This window comes from Scyliorhinus torazame, chromosome 18, assembly GCF_047496885.1.
Source record: "Scyliorhinus torazame isolate Kashiwa2021f chromosome 18, sScyTor2.1, whole genome shotgun sequence".
Taxonomy (NCBI): Eukaryota; Metazoa; Chordata; class Chondrichthyes; order Carcharhiniformes; family Scyliorhinidae; genus Scyliorhinus; species Scyliorhinus torazame.
This window is the reverse complement of record NC_092724.1, coordinates 7,083,747-7,105,357: the sequence shown is the minus strand read 5'-3', so window position 1 is coordinate 7,105,357 and position 21,611 is coordinate 7,083,747. Positions and strand designations below refer to the sequence as shown.

The 21,611-nt window shown below is 45.9% G+C and overlaps 1 protein-coding gene across 1 annotated transcript in view; it reads left to right on the top strand.

Moving 5' to 3' along the window:
• Positions 1–13,233: 13,233 nt before the first annotated feature.
• The window catches only part of LOC140394771 (insulin gene enhancer protein ISL-1-like), a 30,303-nt gene continuing 21,925 nt past the window's right edge, over positions 13,234–21,611 (top strand). Inside the window, exon 1 of the mRNA XM_072481976.1 lies at positions 13,234–13,381. Within this exon, the coding sequence (XP_072338077.1) occupies positions 13,354–13,381 (28 nt within the window). The 5' untranslated portion in view covers positions 13,234–13,353. The remainder of the gene's footprint in view (positions 13,382–21,611) is intronic.

The following is a 21,611-nucleotide window of genomic DNA, read 5'->3' as shown; positions in this document are numbered from 1 at the left end:
CGTGAGGCAGGAGTGCTAACCACTGCGCCACCATACTGCCCTCATACATCGAACATATGAGCAGGAGGAGGCCTTTTAGCTCTTCGAGCCTGCTCCGTCATTAATTACGATCATGGCTGATCATCCAACTCAATAGCCTAATCCTGCTTTCTCCTCATAGCTCTGATCCCATTCTCCCCAAGTGCTGTATCCAGCCGCCTCTTGAATATATTCAATGTTTTAGCATCAACTACTTCCTGTGGTAATGAATTCCACAGGCTCATCACTCCTTGGGAGCACTCTCTTGGTACCTGGAAAGGTACAGTGTGCCAGTGCCAGGGTGCCAATGCCAAGGTGGCAGTGCCAGGCTGCCACCCTGCCCAGAGGGCAAGCACCTGGGGGCCTTCAATCCCTGGGAGACCCCCACAAGTGCTGTTCCACCTGGTCCCTGTTTGTGGAGACCAGTGCTGAATGGCGCTGGCCCAAGGTCTCTGAGGCAAGGGGTAGTGATCCCAACACTTCAGGGGCAGGATTCTCCAATCCCGTGGCAGAGTGTCCACACCGTCGTAAACGCCGTCGCATTTTACGACGGCGTGAACGGGCCGCTCCCACGACTAATTCTGGCCCCTCCAGGGGGCCAGCAGAGCACTGGAGCGGTTTGCGCCGCTCCAGCTGCCGATCCCGGCGCAAACTGTTCGCCGCGGGAGCCACGCATGCGCAGTTGCGCTGGCGCCAACGAGGACATGTGCAGTGGCACCGGCGCCAACGCGCGCCTGCGCAGTGGCCTCCTGCAACGCGCTGACCCCGACGCAACATGGCGCAGGACTACAGGGACCGGCACGTAGGAAAGGAGGCCCCCAGCCACAGAGGGCGGCCCGCCAATCGGTGGGCCCCGATCGTGGGTCAGGCCACATCGGAGGCCCCCCCAGGGTCGGACCCCCTCCCTCCCCCAAAGGCCAACGCCCGACCCTTCAACGTCGAGGTCCCGCCGGCCCAGAGCAGGTTAGAATGGTGCCGGCCGGACTCGTCTCTTTTCTTATGGCCGCTCGGCCCCCTTGGCCGAAGAATCGGTGGGCTGGCCGCGTAGAGCGGCCCGCGACCAGCGTCGCGCCAACCACGCAGGCGCGAATGGCGCCGATATCGCGTACCGGCGTCAGGGCGGCGTGGCACGATTTACGCGGCCCACCGGCAATTCTCCGACCTGGCGCGGGGTCGGAGAATACCACCCCAGATATTTTGTGGGATGCGTATTAGAGTGAGATTAGCTGTCTCACTCTAATATGCAGATTTTTAAAAGAGAGATCCCATCCACCAGGGGCGGGATTCAGATCGCAACATCTCGCGAGATTGCGTTAGATCCCGGGAGGGTGACGAGCCAGGTCGTTCCCGGAAGAGGGATCTCCCGGCATCTACTGGCTGCGCCGCGAAGCCTTTCGGCTGCAACGCGGCCGGTAGATTGTGCCCATTACTACACGTATGTAAAACAGCAGAAACGGTATTCTATTAGACAGATCAAAGTGAGTCCACAACCAACAGTGCAAATCAATGATCTGCACTCCCATCACATTCTGTCTTGAATGATGGTGAACAATTAAACCCTGCCAGCAATGCTCACATCCCATGAAATGGTTTAATACAATTGCACATTATAGACACACAACAATATCAGAGATGGAGTTGTGCATGGTTACTTTACAGTGCTGATAGCCAATGTACATTATAGCTATCTTAAACACAATGCCTGAACTTGGTAACTGCACAGAGAGCTCATACTGTGGTAGGCTTTCATTGTATCTTGCCTTGTCAGAGGTCTGACATAATTTTAAGCCATACAATCTAATCTGTGTCTCTCTCCAAGTGACAAACTGCAGAGGGCAAAGTGCTACTACTTATTAAGTACTGCAAGTCTGTAAATCGCTGCAATCTACTGACCAGCCAATTGTCCACGGTCTACTGAAGTTCATTCATTCACAATCTGTGCTGAATTCAGTGGACAGGAGTGGCTGACAGTCTAATTTATGATGTGTGCTGACGTGACTTTGCCAGCTTCATAAACAGACAAATTGGTTTGGAGGCTGGTCGAATAGCAACCTTTTCGTGAACTGACAAAAAATGGAACTTTTCTGAGGATTTCAGCCCACAGCAGCCTAAAGTAAAACAATACAATAGATGCTCTTAAAGCACAGTCCAAGCTAAAACCCAGTGAGTAATTAAGAAGGGAATATATGTTCACGTAGCTTGAATTACATTGTAAAGCTAATGAAAATAAATTAACTCTCCCACAACTTAAAACTACCGAATATCAAATTCCGTAGAATGTACAGGGTAGAAGCAGGTCATTCGGCACAACTGGTCAATGCTGATGTTTATCTTCCACCTTGCTCCATCTAACTCTATTTGCATCTTTGTACACCTGTCACAGAGTTGCAAATCACAAAGAAATTACTGCCAGGAAATTGGAAATGAATACAGAAATGTTACACCGAATCCTTCATCAAATACTGCACAATTGTGCAGTCGAAGCCCTCCAAAGGATGACTGAGACAGAGGTGAGAGAACAAAAAAGCACGAGAGGTCTTAAGTTCTGGGAACAAATTGACATGCATCACTATGTACGGATCCCAGATATAAAAGGTAAATCTACCACTATTTTATATAACTTTCCTTTTAGAAGTGCTGATGTCCCAAGTTCACCTGGCAGATGAGTGTGATAAGCTTTCTGGCATCAAGCCAAAATTAAGTGGTGCTGTGTAGCCACGGAATGACAAAGATCAGGGGCTGGATCCTCCGATTCTTAGGATATGTCCTGACGCCGATGTGGGAACAGTGGCGTTTTACGACCGAAAATTCAGCGTAAAGCGGCCACCGATCTTCCGTTTGGCTGGGGGCTGGCAGCAAGGCAGCGTAGAGCTCCCAGCTCCAGCTGCCAATACACCCCGGAGAATTGCTGGGTCCGTGGCTGCGCATGCACACAGCGGCGGCCCGCAGCGGCCGCGCCGTGCAACATCGTGCCGGGCACGCGCAGACCTGGCCCACAAAATAGTGGCCCCCTTTGGCCGGCTCGCGAGCCCCAGGCCACCCCATGACAGTGCCCCCAGCCCCTGCCAAAGTCCCCCCTGCCCATGGGTCGGCCCTCCCCCATCTGTGGCGGCGCTGAACTGAGTCCGCAGCCGCCACGCCGAGTTCCCGACGGGTAAGACCATGAGGGACCCACGCCGTCGGGAACTTGGCCGGTCGGGGGCGGAGCATCGGGTGTGGGCATCAGGCAACGTCCTGAGGCTGTCGATATGGCGCGCGGGGTACTCCGGCGCTTTGGAGGGGGCGACGCATCGCAAAAACGGCACCGCCCCCGATTTCATGTGAAACGAGGATTCTCCGGCCGATCGGCGAACGCGATTCCGACATCACCGACTGGAGAATCCCGCCCCACAGATTGGTCATTGGCCATGTCTTCTGTTATTCTCCGAAAGCATTATTTAGCAGAGGAGCGAATTTTCTGAGTTTTGTTTGCACAGAAGGGGATCTTGTTCACTCGGCAAATAAAACTTGTCAGAAGGTTAAGTACAGAGATCAATGCTGTAAAGTTGAAATAAAATCAAAATCGAATGACAAAGCAGATGTATTAGTGTCCAGAAAGGAAAAGGTAAAAGGGATATTTTAACTGACAGAAATCAGGCGGTGGTAAGTTAAATATCTGGGCAACTTACCCATTGGAAAACTGGCAGGACCTGACCCTTTCCAATTTTACGGAACATGTCTGGATGGGGAACTGGGCTCCCTGATCAAAGTCGGCAGAGTTTTAATTCCCATATGCTAATTAGAGTCCCAGGATTTCATTGAGTCTTGGTAACTTCAGGTAACTGCCCTCTGAAATAGTCAATTAGGAATGGGTAACAAATGCTGGCATTGCCAACGACGCCCACATCCCATCAAATAATAAAGAAAAAAAATGATTGTGGCCTCAGACCACCATAGATGGCAGGAAAATAACTACAATCAGCTTTTTTTTGGGAGCCCACTGCTGGTGCATATGCTTAACTGCGTTCAGAATCGCCAAATCAGAAAGGCCTCACATAGGACTAAGCAAAACATAGATGGGAGATGAAACAGCTATAAACGTTATGACTCAAGGATGGCAATGATATCACAAGCAAGTTAAAATCTGGAACAGCAAGATACTGGAGCCGATGGCCTTGGGGTACCTGGTGGCATGGGGTGGATTCAATGGAAATTCCCATTGAAAGCGGTAGAACCAGATGATCCCGCCGCTGGCCAACGCCCTCCCGCCACTGAGAAACACACCGCGCGCGGCGAGGACAGAGAATCTCGCCCATGTGGTGACGTTCAAAGCCGAGTATTTAAAAAGACCTGTAACTTTCAATTTCAGCCAGATTACAGATCAACACTGGTGAGGGAATCCATTTACCCCTTTTCCCATTCCAGAAACCTGCAATTTTCTATTGGCCATCACCATACCTAACTGCATCTGTAATAATTCCAAAGTCTTTGTTATCCTACCCAGGCAAACATTCCATAAATTAGGAGCCTGGTTAGGGTGCTCTTTCAGAGGGTCAGTGCAGACTCGAAGGGCCTCTTCCTGCACTGTAGGGATTCTATGCTCTATTAGCTATTCAAGTATCGACCCTGGTAGTATTTTTGGCTCTGAGGCAAAATCATAGCTTCTGTTGCTAATAGAATTTACAGTGCAGAAGGAGGCCATTCAGCCCATCAAGTCTGCACCGGCTCTTGGACAGAGCACCCTACCCAAGACCACACCTCCACCCTAACCCCATAACCCAGTAACCCCACCCAACACTAAGGGCAATTTTGGACACTAAGGGCAATTTAGCATGGCCAATCCACCTAACCTGCACATCTTTGGACTGTGGGAGGAAACCGGAGCACCCGGAGGAAACCCACGCACACACGGGGAGAATGTGCAGACTCCGCACAGACAGTGACCCAAGCCGGGAATCGAACCTAGGACCCTGGAGCTGTGAAGCAATTGTGCTAACCACTATGCTACCGTGCTGCCCGGTCTCTTAATTTGGCTCTGTTTAATTACGTTTGCTCAAGAGTCGGCAGGTATCTTTCGACACCGCCACAAGGTTTAGAACCGAATACTGATCAATGACTCGATACACCAGTTAGTAAGTTCAAAAGCAATGCTCATTTATTTACACACAGTCAAATCTACTCATGCATAAACTCTACAAACTAAACTACCCCTATTACTAAAGCCTATACTTAGCTTTGGGTGCCCACTCAGTCAGAGGAACAATGGCCTTTGCTCTGTTCTGAGGCTGCTGGGTTGAGCTGTTTACAGGGTAGCAACTAGGAGCATCTGTCTCGTAGCGTGCGTTGACTTGAGACTTACTTGGTCTGGTGCAGCTGCCAGGCTGGTCTCTCTCTTCGGTGAGAGCCAAAGCCAAAGGAGGAGGATTCTCCCTTGGGAAATACCTTTTATACTGAAAAGGGCTTTGCGCGCTTTTGGGCGGGCCTTGAGCTTGGCCTCAACTAATTGGGTCTTTCTCAATCAGTCATATCGATTTTCCTCCAATAGAGGGGTGGTTCCCTGATCACTGGGCGTGTCCTGGTGACTGTCAGTCTGCTTTGTCTTAGCCTCTTCTGACGCCGGGGAGTCTGCCTTAACATTGTGTATCTAATGTTTCCCTTTTGTCCCCCAGAGATGGCTCATTAGTATGTAGATTGCTTGGTAGTTTCTGTCCTGTCTGAGAGTTTAAGGTTCTACTCAACAGACAGAGCTTTCACCTGCTTGTTTCTTAGCATTGTCCAATTTTCCCTGCATTCTTTGCGGGTGTCCATTTTGTAATCGGGACGTGGCCATCCCAGATGGCTACACTTCAAGCTTCTCTCTGCAGACTTGACCGTATAATCTGGGCTGACACCTTAGCGCTGTAAGGCCATTGCCCCAGATGGCCATAGGCTGCTTTCCCCTTTGAGGGGAGGATCACCACACCTCAGGCGAGGGGCAAGGTTGTGAAGGCGGGGCCTTCATGAACAACCTCAGCCGGGATGGGAATTGAACCCACGCTTCTGGCCTCGCTGTGCATCACGAACCAGCTGTCTAGCCAACTGAGCTAAACCGGCTCCCATTGAGGGAGTATATGCCACCTTTTGGATGAGACTATCAATCACTGCCCTGTTTGCTCTCTTAGGTGGACGTAAAAGATGCCAGGGCACTATTTTGAAGAAGGGCAGATTAACAGGTCACTGGATTGTTGGAGTTTGCTGTGCATAAACTGGCTGCCATTTCCGCTAGATTACACTTCAAAAAGTATTTCATTAACTGGAAAGTGCTTTGAGACATCCAATAATCATGAAAGGTCTGAATATAAGTCGTTTTTAAATTTTGGTCCTGGGAATTTGTGTCCCTCAATCAATTTCATTAAATAGACAACCTGATAACTTATCACATACTGTTTATGGGACTTTGCGAATTAACTGCTGCATTCCACGATAGTGTCCGTATTGAAAAGTATTAAATTGTTTATTTGGAACATGTTGAGACTGTGATAATTGCTTTCTGAATGCAAGTCCTGTCATCTCAGCACCGGCAGCATGGGTACATTTCTCCCCATTCAAAATAGCTCTGGAAGAAATCAGGGGGCAGGGTGTTTGTCTTGGGCATTAAGAGAACGTTTTCTTAAACTTGGTTTGACAATTGCAACTTTGAGGGCTTTATGCCAGTACTTTACAGATTTGTTTAATTCCTGGAATGACTGTGATTAATGCTGAGGAATGTCTGGCAACATACTTCCTCCAGTAAACGGTCATAGATTTACCATTATTTTAAGTGCGTTGTTAAAATTAAAAATTAAACCATGACACTTACAGGCGATTTGTGGTTGTCATTCTGTGCCAATTACATTATTGTTTGCAAACAATGTGGAAGACGCTGGAAAAAATAAGACCCTTGATTCTCCGTTCCTGAGACTAAGGGCGTGATTCTCCCGAAAATGTTTCTCAGTTTGTTTGTGGGGGATTTTTCAGAGAGTTTCCTGCCGCTGAGTTTGCCACCGCTATTAAATGACACTTAGTCAGTTTCTCACTCGTTTAGCCCACACTTAGAGGGTGAGATCTTCAGACCACGCTGCACCGAAAAAGCAGCGCGCCGCGGCACAGAATGGCAGGTGAAAGCAGGGAAAGCCCTCTCTCAGGATCTACCCAACTCGCAATGCGTCGTGAGATTCAATGCAATCTCGTGAGATGTTGCAAGGGGAATCCTGCCCACAATGGGCGGGATCACTTTTTAACAAATCTGAATATTGGAGCGAGGCAGTAAGTCTTACTCTAATGTGCAGATTCCCGAGACAAAATCCCGCCCAAGATTTTTTTCTTTGTGTCCTAAGAAAGGGTCCCTGGCCAAAATATTACCTTGTCTTTGATTTTGGATCATGACCGAGCTGTCCCCATTTACTGCTTCAAATGTCCAAAATAGTTTTCTTCTTATCCCACATCTAAGTAGTTGTGATGCACTCAGCCAATCTGACTATTTAGTAGTGAAACTTAGTAGTGACATTTTAGTCAGTCCCAAATAGATTCTGTTCATATCAGGCATTAAATAGTATTATATAGCCAATTATATTAAGGGAAATATACAATGACAAGATGAAATGCTCAGATGCTGCCTTAGAAAATAAGTATTTTGGGCTGGCAACAATAAGCTACCAGTGTGCTATGAAGCTGTAGAGAATTCACAACACATTTCCTTGTGTTAAACTGAAGGAGATTAAATAGTCTGTTCCCTTGTCAAGGGGTCATGAGTACCAAAATAATTGATTATTTTCTCTCAGTCGCCATACACTGTACCTCTTTAAAAACCTAATTACAACAATTCGTTACAGAAACATTTATACTTTCCTTAATTAAGATTCAAATTACAACGGGGAGCAAAGGAGAAAGACATGATGGATCGTGGCATGTCCACCACCTCCTCATCACTGTATGCATAATTATGACATGGCATTTGCTCAGTAAACAGCTGAGATTGAAGTGTTTATATTACTGACTGACAATCATAAAATTAGTAATACAAAATAATAAGATAAAATGGATCCTGATGCAGAGTGCCAGTTTAGCATTTACCTTTATTATGTCAGGCAATATTTCACCCAATTTAATTTTAGTTCTTTGGTCTTCCTGGAAGTATTGAGTTTAATCAGAACGGCACATGAAAAACTATGAGCCATAAATTACACTGCACAATACTTAATGTGTTTCCCTAAAATTCCTTTCTCAGCAGAAACATTGTGCTATTTAGAGACTTTTGAGGCAAAACACCCTGGGTGGCACAGTAGCATAGTGGGTAGCACTGTTGGTTCACAGCGGCAGGAATCCGGGTTCGATTCCCGGTGTAGCCATCTGGGATGGCCACTTACAACAAGAAACATGGACATTCGCAAAGCCTAAAGGGAAATGTGGGCAATGTAAGATTCAGGCAGGCACAGAGCCTGAAAGTATATTTGTGAGCAGAGACTCCAGACAGCATCGAAACCCCAACCGAATAGCATTTTGATGGCCCATCTCTGTAAGACAAAGGATTGATACTCAGGTAACCGGTACAAGTCCAGACATTTCGGCGCCACTTCCTTTACTCAGGAAGCATAAACAGCAAGGTCAATGACCGTTTAGGATACGCCCAGCCATCAAGGCACCCGCCCCTTGATTGGCTCAGATCGAAGTGATCAAGAACTGCCCAATTAATGGGGTCCAAACCTAAGGACCGCCCAAAAGAGCGCGAAAATTCCCGAGGATAAAGAGAGACACTGCCATGTGTTCGACCTCTCTTGGACCTGGCGCTCCGGCAACGTCCATCTCCAATTGCAGCGCCACCAGAAGCAAGTTCAAGTTCAACGCTCGCTACCAGACGGATGAGCCCAGCTGAGCAGCAGTTACTTCTCCACACCCAGCAGATCCAGATTCAAACAAAAGCCATTGTTCCTCTGACCTAAGCCGGGTGCTTGAAGTTAAGTACAGGTTGTCACAGTTGTTAGGTGTAGTTTAACTAGTAGTGTTTATGTTGTATGTTAATCTTGCATGTAAATAAAGTACCATTGATCTTGAACTAACTAACTGGTGTTTGGCTTTTTGATCGATATCCGGTTGAACCTTGTGGTGGTATCATTTGATACCTGGTGACTCTGAGCAAAATAATATCGATATCTAAAGAAAGAAGGGCAACCTTATTGACTGCCATGTTTATAGCATGTAAAAAAAGGCAACACTGGCTTGGGTCACTGTCTGTGTGGAGTCTGCACGTTCTCCCCATGTCTGTCTGGGTTTCCTCCGGGTGCTCCGGTTTCTTCCCACATGTCTCAAAAGTTAGGTAATTTGGACGGTCTGAATTCTCCCTCAGTGGACCCGAACAGATGCCGGAATAGGGGCTTTTCACAGTAACTTCATTGCAGTGTTAATGTATGCCTACTTGTGACAATAAAGATACATGGCCCCATTTTCAGGGGCCAAGTGGTTGCCCCTGGTCAAACTGGTTCGTACTGAATGGACCAGATTGCCTGATTTTCATTATTGTCCATTATTGTCCATTTTTAAATCATAATTCTGCACAATTTGGTTGATGGATTTGACGGAAGTCAATAACTGTAATACCTCATCCAGCCCACAAATTACTGGTCTTTGGCCATGGCGTAAAATTTGTTTCTAATGGAAGGAAACAAGTGGTAAAAGTATTTGCTGCTGAGCTGCGTGGAGAGAATGGCTATGCTGACCAAAGTTACACTATTGACTCTGAGTATTTCGGAGTGAAAATATTCTGGTTCAAGATTAATGTATCAGGCAAATTTCAGTCAATGGGTTCGTTTTAATAGAAAAGGATAGCAATGGTAAAATCGACACGTAAAAATAAAAAAATGAAACAATAAAACTTAGAGCTTTCCGAAGATTACTTTTTCCAGAATTGCAGGATTTTCCGGTCACACACGCCCCAAGACTGGAAATTCCCACCAGAAGTCAACAGATCTTTAAATGGTCTGCCGAATTTCCCTCCCTGCCTGTGACAGTTCCTGTGGGCGGGGGGGGGGGGGGCACCGGAAAACTTACCCTGAGGTCATCGGGTCAACTTGGCTCAATTGGTGCCATTCTCAGCTTAGTCAGGATGTTGTGGGTACGTCCCATCCCAATTCTTCAGCACGTAGCCTAGACTTCACTTCGGCAGGATGCACAAGCACTTCAGAGCAATAACAATTCAGCTCTCACATCAATGCATGGTTACTAAACCAAGCAACCGGGATGCTAATGTACACATGTGCTGGCAGTGGTGCTGTCCCTCCGATAAGATATTAAACCAAATGTTCAAGTTATGGTTAAAGATCCCAGACCACTGTTCAAAGAAGAGTAAGAATTCTCGTGTTCTTCCCTATATTCCTTGCTCAACCAATATAGCAAAAATGAACAAATCAATGGGTGACTCATTTAATTAGTTCATTGGGTTGTGTTGTTCACATATGACTGCCATGTCGGCACACAGAACAACAATCTGGGGAGGTGGTGATGTAGTGGTGTTGGTGCTGGACCAGTGATCTGACGAAAACACAGGTTCAAATCCCACCATGACATGCAGGAATTGAATTCAAATTAAAAAAGGCTGAAATTCTAATGATCACCATGAAACCATTGCCGTATAAACCCATCTGGTTCACTAATGCCCTTCAGGCAAGGAAATGAGTTAGTTACCTGGTCTGGCCTACAGCTAACCTCAAACTCATAAATGTCCTAGCAAGCCATTCAATTGTATTAAACTCCTAAAACATTTCAGAGGATGAAACCGGACGGACTACCCGGCATCAACCGAAGCACCAATGGCAAACTTAGCCCCATCGATCCCACAAAGTCCTCCTTACTAACATCTGGGGGCAAGTTATTTAACAGCTTGACATAGTCAAGTATCAGACATCACCATCACCATCCTTGAGTATGTCCAGTCCCACTGGCAGGATAGACCCAGTAGAGATGACGGCGGCACAATGCTATACAGTTGAGAGAGTTTCCCCGGGAGTCCCAATATTAACGTCAGACACCATGAAGTGTCATGCCATCAGGTCAAACATGGTCAAGGAAACCTCCTGCTAATTATCACACACCGTGCCTCCCCCCGCCCCTTCAGTTGCTGAATCAGTACTCCTCCATGTTGAACTCCATGTTGAGGGTGGCAAGGGTGCAGAATCTACTCTGGATGCGGGACTTTGATCTCCATCATCATGAATGGCCCAGTAGCACCATTACTGGCCAAGCTGGCCGGGTCCTAAAGGGCATAGCTCCTAGACTGGGACTGCAGCAGGTGGTGAAGAAACCATCAAGAGGGAAAAACATACTAGACCTCATCCTCACCAACCTGCCTGGTGCTGGTGCATGTGTCTATGATATCCTCCAACATGTTCTGTGGCACTGTTAAATGGGATATATTTTGAACAGATCTAGCAGCTCAAGACTGGTAAACTATGAGGCTCTGTAGGCCATCGGCAACAGCCAAATTGGATTGGATTGAATTTGTTTATTGTCACGTGTACTGAGGTACAGTGAAAAGTATTGTTCTGCGTGCATCTCAGACAGATCATTCCACACATGTAAAGAAAATACATAGGGCAAACATAAAATGCACAACGTTCCTAAAATACACAATGTACATAAAATACACAATGTAGCAGCCGTGTGTACCATCTGCAAGATGCACTGTAGGAACTCACCAAGACTCCTTAGGCAGCTCTTTCCAAACCTCCGACCACTACCATCTAGAAGAAGAAGGGCAGTAGACACATGAAAACACCACCATCTGAAAGTTCCCCTCCAAGCCACTCACCATCCTGACTTGCAAATGTATCACCATTCCTTCACTGTCGCTGATTTAAAATCCTGGAACTCCTTCCCTGACAGCACTGTGGATGTACCTACACCACATGGACTACAGTAGTTCAAGAACCCCAACTTCTCAACGGCAATTAGGGATGGGCAATAAATGCTGGCCTGGGCAGTGAAGCCCATATCCCTTCAATAAAGGGGGGGGGATCACCACACTTCAAGGCATCATTGCATATGAAGTATTTGAGACATTTCTACACCTGATAAAGAACTAGCAAATGGAATATTATTTTACTTCTTCTGTATTAACAGGAAATTGCTAACAAGGGGACTACTTCCAAATTGTAGAGGGTATGTTTGAAGGACATGATGTCCCAGTGCTTTAATGTGACGTTATTCAGATCTACAACTTACATGCATTGAGCACAGAAATGTCCTGTCTAGATGTTTAAAACATTAATGCTGGAAGAAGAGATCTGTGCATGTATGTTAGCAAAATTGAAGCTTCAACCAGCAAGTGTGCAAACAGCACACTTACTGTCTGTCTAAAATCTGAACTGCAGCTGTCTGTCTCAGACCAGTTACTGCTCACAAGATAAACCCAGAAATTGTCTCTGACTCTTAAATCAAGCTACGTATCTACTGGAAGAAAACATACTACAGTTAAAGTCTGGATGCAACGCAAACTGCCTTCTTTTAGGTATAGGCTGGTTTAGCACACTGGGCTAAATCGCTGGCTTTTAAAGCAGACCAAGGCAGGCCAGCAGCACAGTTGAATTCCCGTACCAGCCTCCCCGAACAGGTGCCGGAATGTGGCTACTAGGGTCTTTTCACAGTAACTTCATTGAAGCCTACTTGTGACAATAAGCGATTTTCATTTTCAAGTACCACAGACTGTTAATCATTAGATTGATGATGAATAATTAAAGGCTATGCAAAATATTTGGAATCATAAACCATTGAGTAATTTTATGTATTATCTGCCAGAATTAACTTAATAAAATCAATACAAATGTTGCCATTTTCCCATGTATTCGCAAACAAAACGCAGAGTTTCTGTAACAAAATTATATGTGACTTGTTATTGAAATAGTTCCAGTTAATTGTTTTAGTAGCAAGGCAGGTTGCTGTATGATTTTAGTTGACCACACTATGTCACTCTTAAACTACATACCAGAGTAATTTTGCTGTTCAATGTACATTGCCAATACTGTTACATTTATTTTTGAATTGTGCTCTATATTTAACAAGAGCATCTACTGAAAAAATGCAATCATATCTCCAAGATGGCAAGGAATTTCCCTCCCCAGTTTCATTAATGAGGAGGCGGGTCTCAAACATCGACTTTTCAAAGCCATTGAATAGACATGAGTCAGGAATGCAGACACAGAAGGAAGTGCAGGAGTTGTCCTAAAGACACTGTTATTTCCCAGTCAACACCAACCAGCAAAGCAAAGATCATCCGCTCCTGAAAGCTGAGAAACAACTTCAGTCACCACCAGACCTGGTTCCAGACTGGGAAAGAAAAAGGACTTCATCATGGGGGACCTGGGAAACCCCTCTAAAAGTAAGATTGCCTTGTTTTGTTGTCAAAACTTATTGTGCTAGAAAGTGATCTTAATAAATGAACTCAACAATGTAGATGAGAATGGCACTTTAACATAGCGAAACAAATATTGTACTTCACATAGTTTGAGTGACATGGGAATATTTAATATTTCAGCTGTAGTCTTCAATTAAGTTCTCATTGTGAGATGTGCGCAACTTATTTGAAACTTTTCTTGACATTAGTGAAATATTAACATGAATTTGTTTTAAGAAGCTTTTACTTGAATATTAATACTCACATTTCATAATCCTGATAATGGTTAAATCAGTGTTTATTCTGTCACTGAATTATCTCATGAATACGTTTTTAGAGTCAAACTTTCGGCATTTGGTTTGAAAACTACACTACATTCATAAACATTGCGATTGTTTCAATTATATATTTTTGATAGCACTGATTTTTTTGAAGAACACTCGCCAAAAAATGTATAAAGTTAAATTGTGTTGAAAGACGGCATGTATAGGATTGACATTCTAACAGGTTTGTTTTGCATTTAAAAGCCAAAGGTACAGTCAGTGGGAAAATGTTAATTTCATTTTGAAGGTAGAAATATTGAAGCAGGAATTTAGGTTATACTGGCTTTGCACAAATCTAAGTCAAGATTTTTTTGTAAAGAATGAAATGTTAGAATGTTGGGATTTTAGAGCATTGAATAATGTACGCACTTATGGTTGTCCTTCCAATGCTTGATGAGCAGGAAAAATCCTAACTTAATTTCTGGAAAGCCCATTCCTAAATTTGTTCAAATTATACCAGTGAGAAATTGACCAAAGAAAGCTTGGGATGTCAGTCATTGTCTGTCTAAAAGCGGGACTGCAGCTACACCACAATATAAAAATTCAAATTTAATTTCAATTTTGGTAACAAGTAAGAAAGAGACTTCACATTTTAGTCAAATGTATATTAACCTGAGATGCCATTTGAAGCCACGGTAGCACAGAGGTTAGCACTGTTGCTTCACAGCTCAAGGGTCCCGGGTTCGATTCCCACTTGGGTCACTGTCTGCGCGAAGTCTGCACGTTCTCCCTGTGGCTGCATGGGTTTCCTCCAGGTGCTCCGGTTTCCTCCCACAAGTCCCAAAAGACGTGCTTGTTAGGTGAATTGGACATTCTGAATTCTCCCTCTGTGTACCCGAACAGGCACCGGAGTGTGGCGACTAGGGGATTTTCACAGTAACTTCGTTGAGTGTTAATGTAAGCCTGCTTGTGACAATAAGAAAGATTATTATTATGATGCTATTTTTCCATTCACTAAATTCTCTTGATTCCTTACTGAATTACTGATCATTTCACAAGTTTGTTAAGATTCCTGTTGCATGGTTTAGGAGTTCAAATACTTCAATCACAGACCATAAACAATCATTTACATTCCTTGCGTGCAGAAAACTGTCCCACAACATTTTAAAGAGTGACAAAGACTGAATGGAACCTGGTGGGAAGGGGGTGAACACAGGTAGCAAGTTAGTAAATTAAGCCAACAAGCACAATCAATGGGCACATTTTATTTTTGATTTCTGAACAAAAATATTGAGCCCAAACTTTAGGTTCAGACTGATTTTGAGCACAGTTTCAAAAAAATCTGAGGATATGTCTGTAATGATGAAAGAATTTAAGTACAAATGGCGCATCTTAAACAGTACAATACATAATTGTCATTCATGTTTAGTAGCAGTCTTAATTTTCCCGTGCATTTCTCATAGTTACTGACAACTGAATGATCTTCCTCGCACGCACAATCCTATTTGCATTCTAGTTAGGGGCTGATTGAGTGGGAGGTGCTGAATCTTTTATTTCATTTATTTTTGGACTCAGTCGATAAAGACCGCACCACAATCTCTTCAGGAGTGGCAGCACAATCATGAAATAAGACAGATGAATTTAATGCACCGTGATTTATTTATGGCCCACTGTGTTTTAGTTTTTAGCTCACCTTCATTGAAGAATGATCATGGCATGGTCATTTCAGAAATTATGCAGGTGTCAATTATGAAAGTTGCACGAAGCAGCGGTTTTACACATATGGTGACTATTTTTATACAAAAAGAACCACGAGCATGGTTTAAAGAATCTGCATGGCCTCAAGCTCATGGATGCCAATAATGCCATTTAAAGGAAAATGTGAAAAGAGATTCATGCCTGAAGTCAAATAGTCCTGAATTATTCTATGTTGTGAATAGATTGTGTTTGATGAGAACAATGCAGCTTTAACCAGTATGCCAAACCTTCGTCATCTTGGTAATCTTTGGGTGTGATTTAATGGCCTCGCCGCCCCTGACTTGGGGACGTTCAAAACGCCTCACAAGATTTAACGAGATCTCGTGAGAGGTCGAGATCCAGATTAACATATTTAAATGATCCATTTAAATATTTCTGCGCCGTATTCTCCGGGGGCCCAGGAACTACTGACCCCGCCTGGGAGACCTCACCAGGGTGTCATTTAGCACTGGTCCACACAAACATGGAACAGGCATAACGGCACCTGAGGGGGTCTCCCAGATCATTAGAGACCCCTGGTTGTCACCAGGGCACCATGGCACTGCCAGCCTGGCACCTTAGCACTGCCACTCAGGCACACTGGAAGTGCCACCCTCGCACTACCATGCTGCCTGGGTGACACTGCCATGTTGACAAGGGCACTGCCAGAGTGCCAGGCTGGCAGTGTGGTGCCCGGGTGCCAGGTTGCCCATGCCAGGGATCAGACCCGGGTGCTGCTTTGCCCTTAAGAGGTGCAGTAATGGGACGTGCTTTAGGACTCCCAAAGAGGAAGGTTGGGTGCAGCGGAGGGATCCAGAGGCTGCAGTTGTGTGGCTGTGGGGGGGTCAAAAGATTGGGGCGACATTTAAAAATGGTGCCCTGATCCACGTGTCAACCTCCACGAGCTTGTCAGTGCAGGAAATGATGAAAGTGCGGCCACGGCCTCACTGACGCCATAAAAATGCCAAAGTGCCGTTAAATAATGCAATGTCGGCACCGAGAACCACCCCGCTAAATGCATCCAAAATGGGGCTCTATTTTTGTCCGGTTAAATCGTGCCCAATGGTCTCAAGTCCCACTTAAAAGACTTGAATGCATAATCTAGGATAACACATCAATAAGTGGACGAGACGTTAAACCAAAACCCCTTTGTCTCCTCAGGTGATGCAACAGACTCAATGGCACTATTCCAAAAAAGAGTTTACCTTGTGTTCTGGCCAATTTTTATACCTCAGCCAGATTACTGTTTATTATCTGTTGCTGTTTGTTGGACCCTGCCATGTAAAATACACCGAGTGCAATTCAATGGCGTCATTGCGCCGACTTGGGGTCAGGAGGCAAATTTGGCCTTTAGGCAGGGCGGGAAACCTCACGAGGATTACTGGACTGACGAGGCCCGCCCGATCTGGAACATGCTCTTGCAGGGCGAGAGCCAGAAATTCATATTTAAATGAATCGTTTGGTTCATCTAAATATGCGTTTGTCGGATTCACCTGGCACTCTGGATTCGACAGCCATGCGTGCGAGGCCTCAACCGGGCACCGTGCAATACTGATTCACACATATGTGAACCAGGCGTGATGGCACCTCGGGGGGTCACGCAGGCGATTAGGGGCCCCCGGGTGGTCGGGTCAGGGCAGGGTGGTACCTGGTACTCCGCAGCACCCGGGCACCTGGCACTGCTAGCGTGGCACCCTGGCAGTGTCAATCTGGCAGTACCAGGCTGGCAGGGGCAGTAACAGGGTGCCAGCTTGGCAGTGCCAGGGGTCAGGCAGTGGGGGGTGGGGGGGGGCCTTGCCCATAAGAGCAGGGGTGAACGGGGGGTGGTTCTGAAAGCCGGGTGGGGCTGGAGATCGGGGTAACCTTCCAAAATGGTGCCTGGCGGCTGCCTAAGTGTGGTCTCAATGGAGAGAAACTTCCAGAGGCCAAAAAAATGACAAAGTATCATTCTCGGCACTGCAGCTGGCAAGAAACCCCCCCCCCCCCCCGCTCACCACCCCCGCCCCACGCCAAACGGGCCAAAAACAGCACTTTAACTGTTTTTTTTTGTTGAATCGCACCCATTGTCTCTTTTTCCCTATCTTGCAAGTCGCTTCAAATTAGTACTTAATTGGTAGTCAACCGCTGTGACATCCTTGGGTCACTAATGCAAAATGTTTTAACTTTTTTTCTCTTTAATGTTTGGTTAGTAAATTGGATATCGTGGCTAGCTTCCAATATTATAGTCTCAATCCATGTCCCAAGGTTTATAGTCAAAGAATTGGTAATCTTGTGGAAAAAATGAAAAGCTGAACATACCTTAAACCTTCAAAGTCCAGAGTGATGAAATTTTTTTTTTTTCCGGACCCAGTTTATATAATGGCCGGGATTTTCTGTTAGGGGGTCTTTGGGCGCGATTTTCCAGAAAAATTTAGAAGTGCGGTAGGCCGGCAACTCTATTCAACTTTAATTGGTCCACTTAACAAGGCCTCACAGGCTTCTCGCCAGCATGGTAGCACAGCGGTTAGCACAGTTGCTTCACAGCTCCAGGGTCCCAGGTTCGATTCCCCGCTGGGTCGCTGCCTGTGCGGAGTCTGCACGTTCTCCCTGTGTCTGCGTGGGTTTCCTCCGGGTGCTCCGGTTTCCTCCCACAGTCCAAAGATGTGCAGGTTAGGTGGCATGGCCACGCTAAATTGCCCTTAGTCTCCAAAAAGCTTAGGTGGGATTGCTGGGTTATGGGTATAGGGTGGAGGTGTGGACCTTGGGTAGGGTGCTCTTTCCAAGGGCCGGTGCAGACTCGATGGGCCGAATGGCCTCCTTCTGCGCTGTAAATTCTGTGTAAATGATGGCTCACCAGCTGATTCACCGGCACCGCGTTCGCCAGCCTCTCCGCTAACAAGGTCGAGCAGCACTTAAGCTGCACTTGTTCAGCCAACCCCAGCCAGCTCGCAATAATGCCACTGAGCGGGACCAAGATTTGGGGACACAGATCTGGGAGGCTGCTCGACACCGTGGAGGCCTGACTGCGATGAGATTCTGAGGACATGTCCCGTTCTCAGATGGCCGAGGAGCTGCGGAGCTTGTCGCAGTCGCAGGTGGGCATTGCCGAGACACTGCAGAGCATGTCCCAGTCACTGAGGAGCAGTGATTCGGTCATGCCCATTTGAGAGTGGGATTTTCAGTCTTGTCTTTTACCAGGCGCCTCTGTAACAGTACCTGATGTTACTGAAAGGTTATATTTAACTACATGTATTTAAATGAGTGGCTTTTATTCAGAATTCCTTTCCAAATTTAAGCGGTGGTACAATTTTACCAATATTGATATTCTCATTAATTTTTTTGCTGGCTGTTTTTTAATTCTCTCACAGCAACAGAAACATATCAACAAAATAAAAAGGAGCAGCTGTAATTATTTAGAAGAGATTACAAAATATTATAATTAGCAGAGCAGAAGGAGGCCGATCGACCCTTCGAGCCTGCACCGATGCTCTGAAAGAGCGTCCTACCTCGGCTCACAGCACCGTCCTATCACGACCTAACCTGCACATCTTTGGACTGTGGGAGGAAACCAGAGCACCCAGAGGAAACCCTCGCAAACAGACGGTCACCCAATGCTGGAATTGAAGCTGGGTCCCTGGCACTGCTAGGCAGCAGTGCTAATCATCCCTGACGCTGTTAGGCAGCAGTGCTAACCACTGTGCCACCGTGCCAACCACAATTCATAATGTGCCCTTGAAGCTCCATACTTAGAGCAGTAAAGACAACAATTCACCCTAATATGGCTAATCTACAGCGATCAAAATAGTTCTTTTTCTTGATCTGCATTTCCCTTTCTTCTCTAGAATGCTCAATGCGTATAGAATATAACACTTCAACATGTAAAGCGTGGAGAATAGAACCGAGAGTTAGAGGTGGCCGCAAAAGAGGTTGATGCAGTGATTCAGTTTCAAGGTTCTTCTAACTTTTGTAAAGATTTGATTGAAATATTGTCTTATAACTCCCTGCCATATATCTGTCTGTCTAATTTAAGATAGAGATTTGAAGAATGGGTCATGGGCAGCAGTGTGAAATAATAAACGTCTCCACAAGTGAAACTGACTGGATAGCTTAGAAGTAAAGAATCCTCAGAGTATTGCGTCCAGCCTTGTAAGTGGAGAGATTTGTCATATCAGGATGTTGTGCTTGACATATTGGATTATTGTAACAGACAAACTGTGATGGGAGAGAAATTATGCTTCCACGAGTAAAACATCAGAATCACAAAACAGTTTTCTGGATGACAACTGCACCTTAGCTCATCCATTGAAAAAGGGTTGACAGCCCCCAATCAAGGCCTCCAGCACCATCTCAAATGACGGCAGGGCAGTTACCAGCTTCTTGAAGATGGGATCTACCCCAGAATACTGAAGGAGGCTAGAGAGGAAATTGCTGAGGCCTTGACAGAAATCTTTGGATCCTCACTGTCTTCAGGTGATGTCCCGGAGGACTGGAGAATAGCCAATGTTGTTCCTTTGTTTAAGAAGGGTAGCAAGGATAATCCCGGGAACTACAGGCCGGTGAGCCTTACTTCAGTGGTCGGGAAATTACTGGAGAGAATTCTTCGAGACAGGATCTACTCCCATTTGGAAGCAAATGGACGTATTAGCGAGAGGCAGCACGGTTTTGTGAAGGGGAGGTCATGTCTCACTAACTTGATAGAGTTTTTCGAGGAGGTCACAAAGATGATTGATGCAGGTAGGGCAATGGATGTTGTCTATATGGACTTCAGTAAGGCCTTTGACAAGGTCCCTCTTGGCAGACTGGTGCAAAAGGTGCAGTCACAATGGATCAGGGGTGAGCTGGCAAGATGGATACAGAGCTGGCTAGGTCATAGAAGGCAGAGAGAAGCAATGGAATGGTGCTTTTCTGATTGGAGGGCTGTGACTAGTAGTGTTCAGCAGGGATCAGTGCTGGGACCTTTGCTGTGCGTAGTATATATAAATGATTTGGAGGAAAATGAACTGGTCTGATTAGTAAGTTTGCAGACGACAAAGGTTGGTGGAATTGCGGATAGCGATGAAGACTGTCAGAGGATACAGCAGGATTTAGATCGTTTGGAGACTTGGGCGGAGAGATGGCAGATGGAGTTTAATCCGGACAAATGTGAGATAATGCATTTTGGAAGGTCTAATGCAGGTAGAGAATATACAGTGAATGGTAGAACCCTCAAGAGAATTGACAGTCAGAGAGATCTAGGTGTACACGTCCACAGGTCACTGAAAGGGGCAACACAGGTGGAGAAGGTAGTCAAGAAGGCATACGGCATGCTTGCCTTCATTGGCTGTGGCATTGAGTATAAGAATTAGCAAGTCATGTTGCAGCTGTATAGAACCTTAGTTAGGCCACACTTGGAGTATAGTGTTCAATTCTGGTCGCCACACTACCAGAAGGATGTGGAGGCTTTAGAGAGTGCAGAAGAGATTTACCAGGATGTTGCCTGGTAAAGAGGGCATTAGCTATGAGGCGAGGTTGAATAAACTCGGTTTGTTCTCACTGGAACGACGGAGGTTGAGGGGCGACCTGATAGAGGTCTACAAAATTATGAGGGGCATAAACAGAGTGGATAGTCAGAGACTTTTTCCCAGGGTAGAGGGGTCAATTACTAGGGGACATAGGTTTAAGGTGTGAGGGGCAAGGTTTAGAGGAGGTGTACAAGGCAAGTTTTTTACACAGAGGGTAGCGGGTGCCTGGAACTTGCTGCCGGAGGAGGTGGTGGAAGCAGGGGCGATAGTGACGTTTCAGGGGCATCTTGACAAATACATGAATAGGATGGGAATAGAGGGATACGGACCCCGGAAGTGCAGAAGATTTTAGTTTAGACGCATGGTCGGCGCAGGCTTGGAGGGCCGAAGGGCCTGTTCCTGTGCTGTACTTTTCTTTGTTCTTTGTTTGTTCTACACACCCTTCTCTAGACTCAACATCCACCAATTCCTTCTCTTTGGTGAATACTGATGCAAAGTATTCATTTAGTACCTCGCCCATTTCGAGACCCGGGTTCCAATCCCACCAGGGCAGGTGGTGGAATTTAAACTCAATAAAATATCTGAAATTGAAAGTCTAATGATTACCATGAAACCATTGTCGATTGTCGTAAAAACCCATTTGGTTCACTAATGTCCTTTGGGGAAGGAAATCTGCCGTCCTTACCTGGTCTGGCCTACATGTGACTCCAGAGCCACAGCAATGTGGTTGACTCT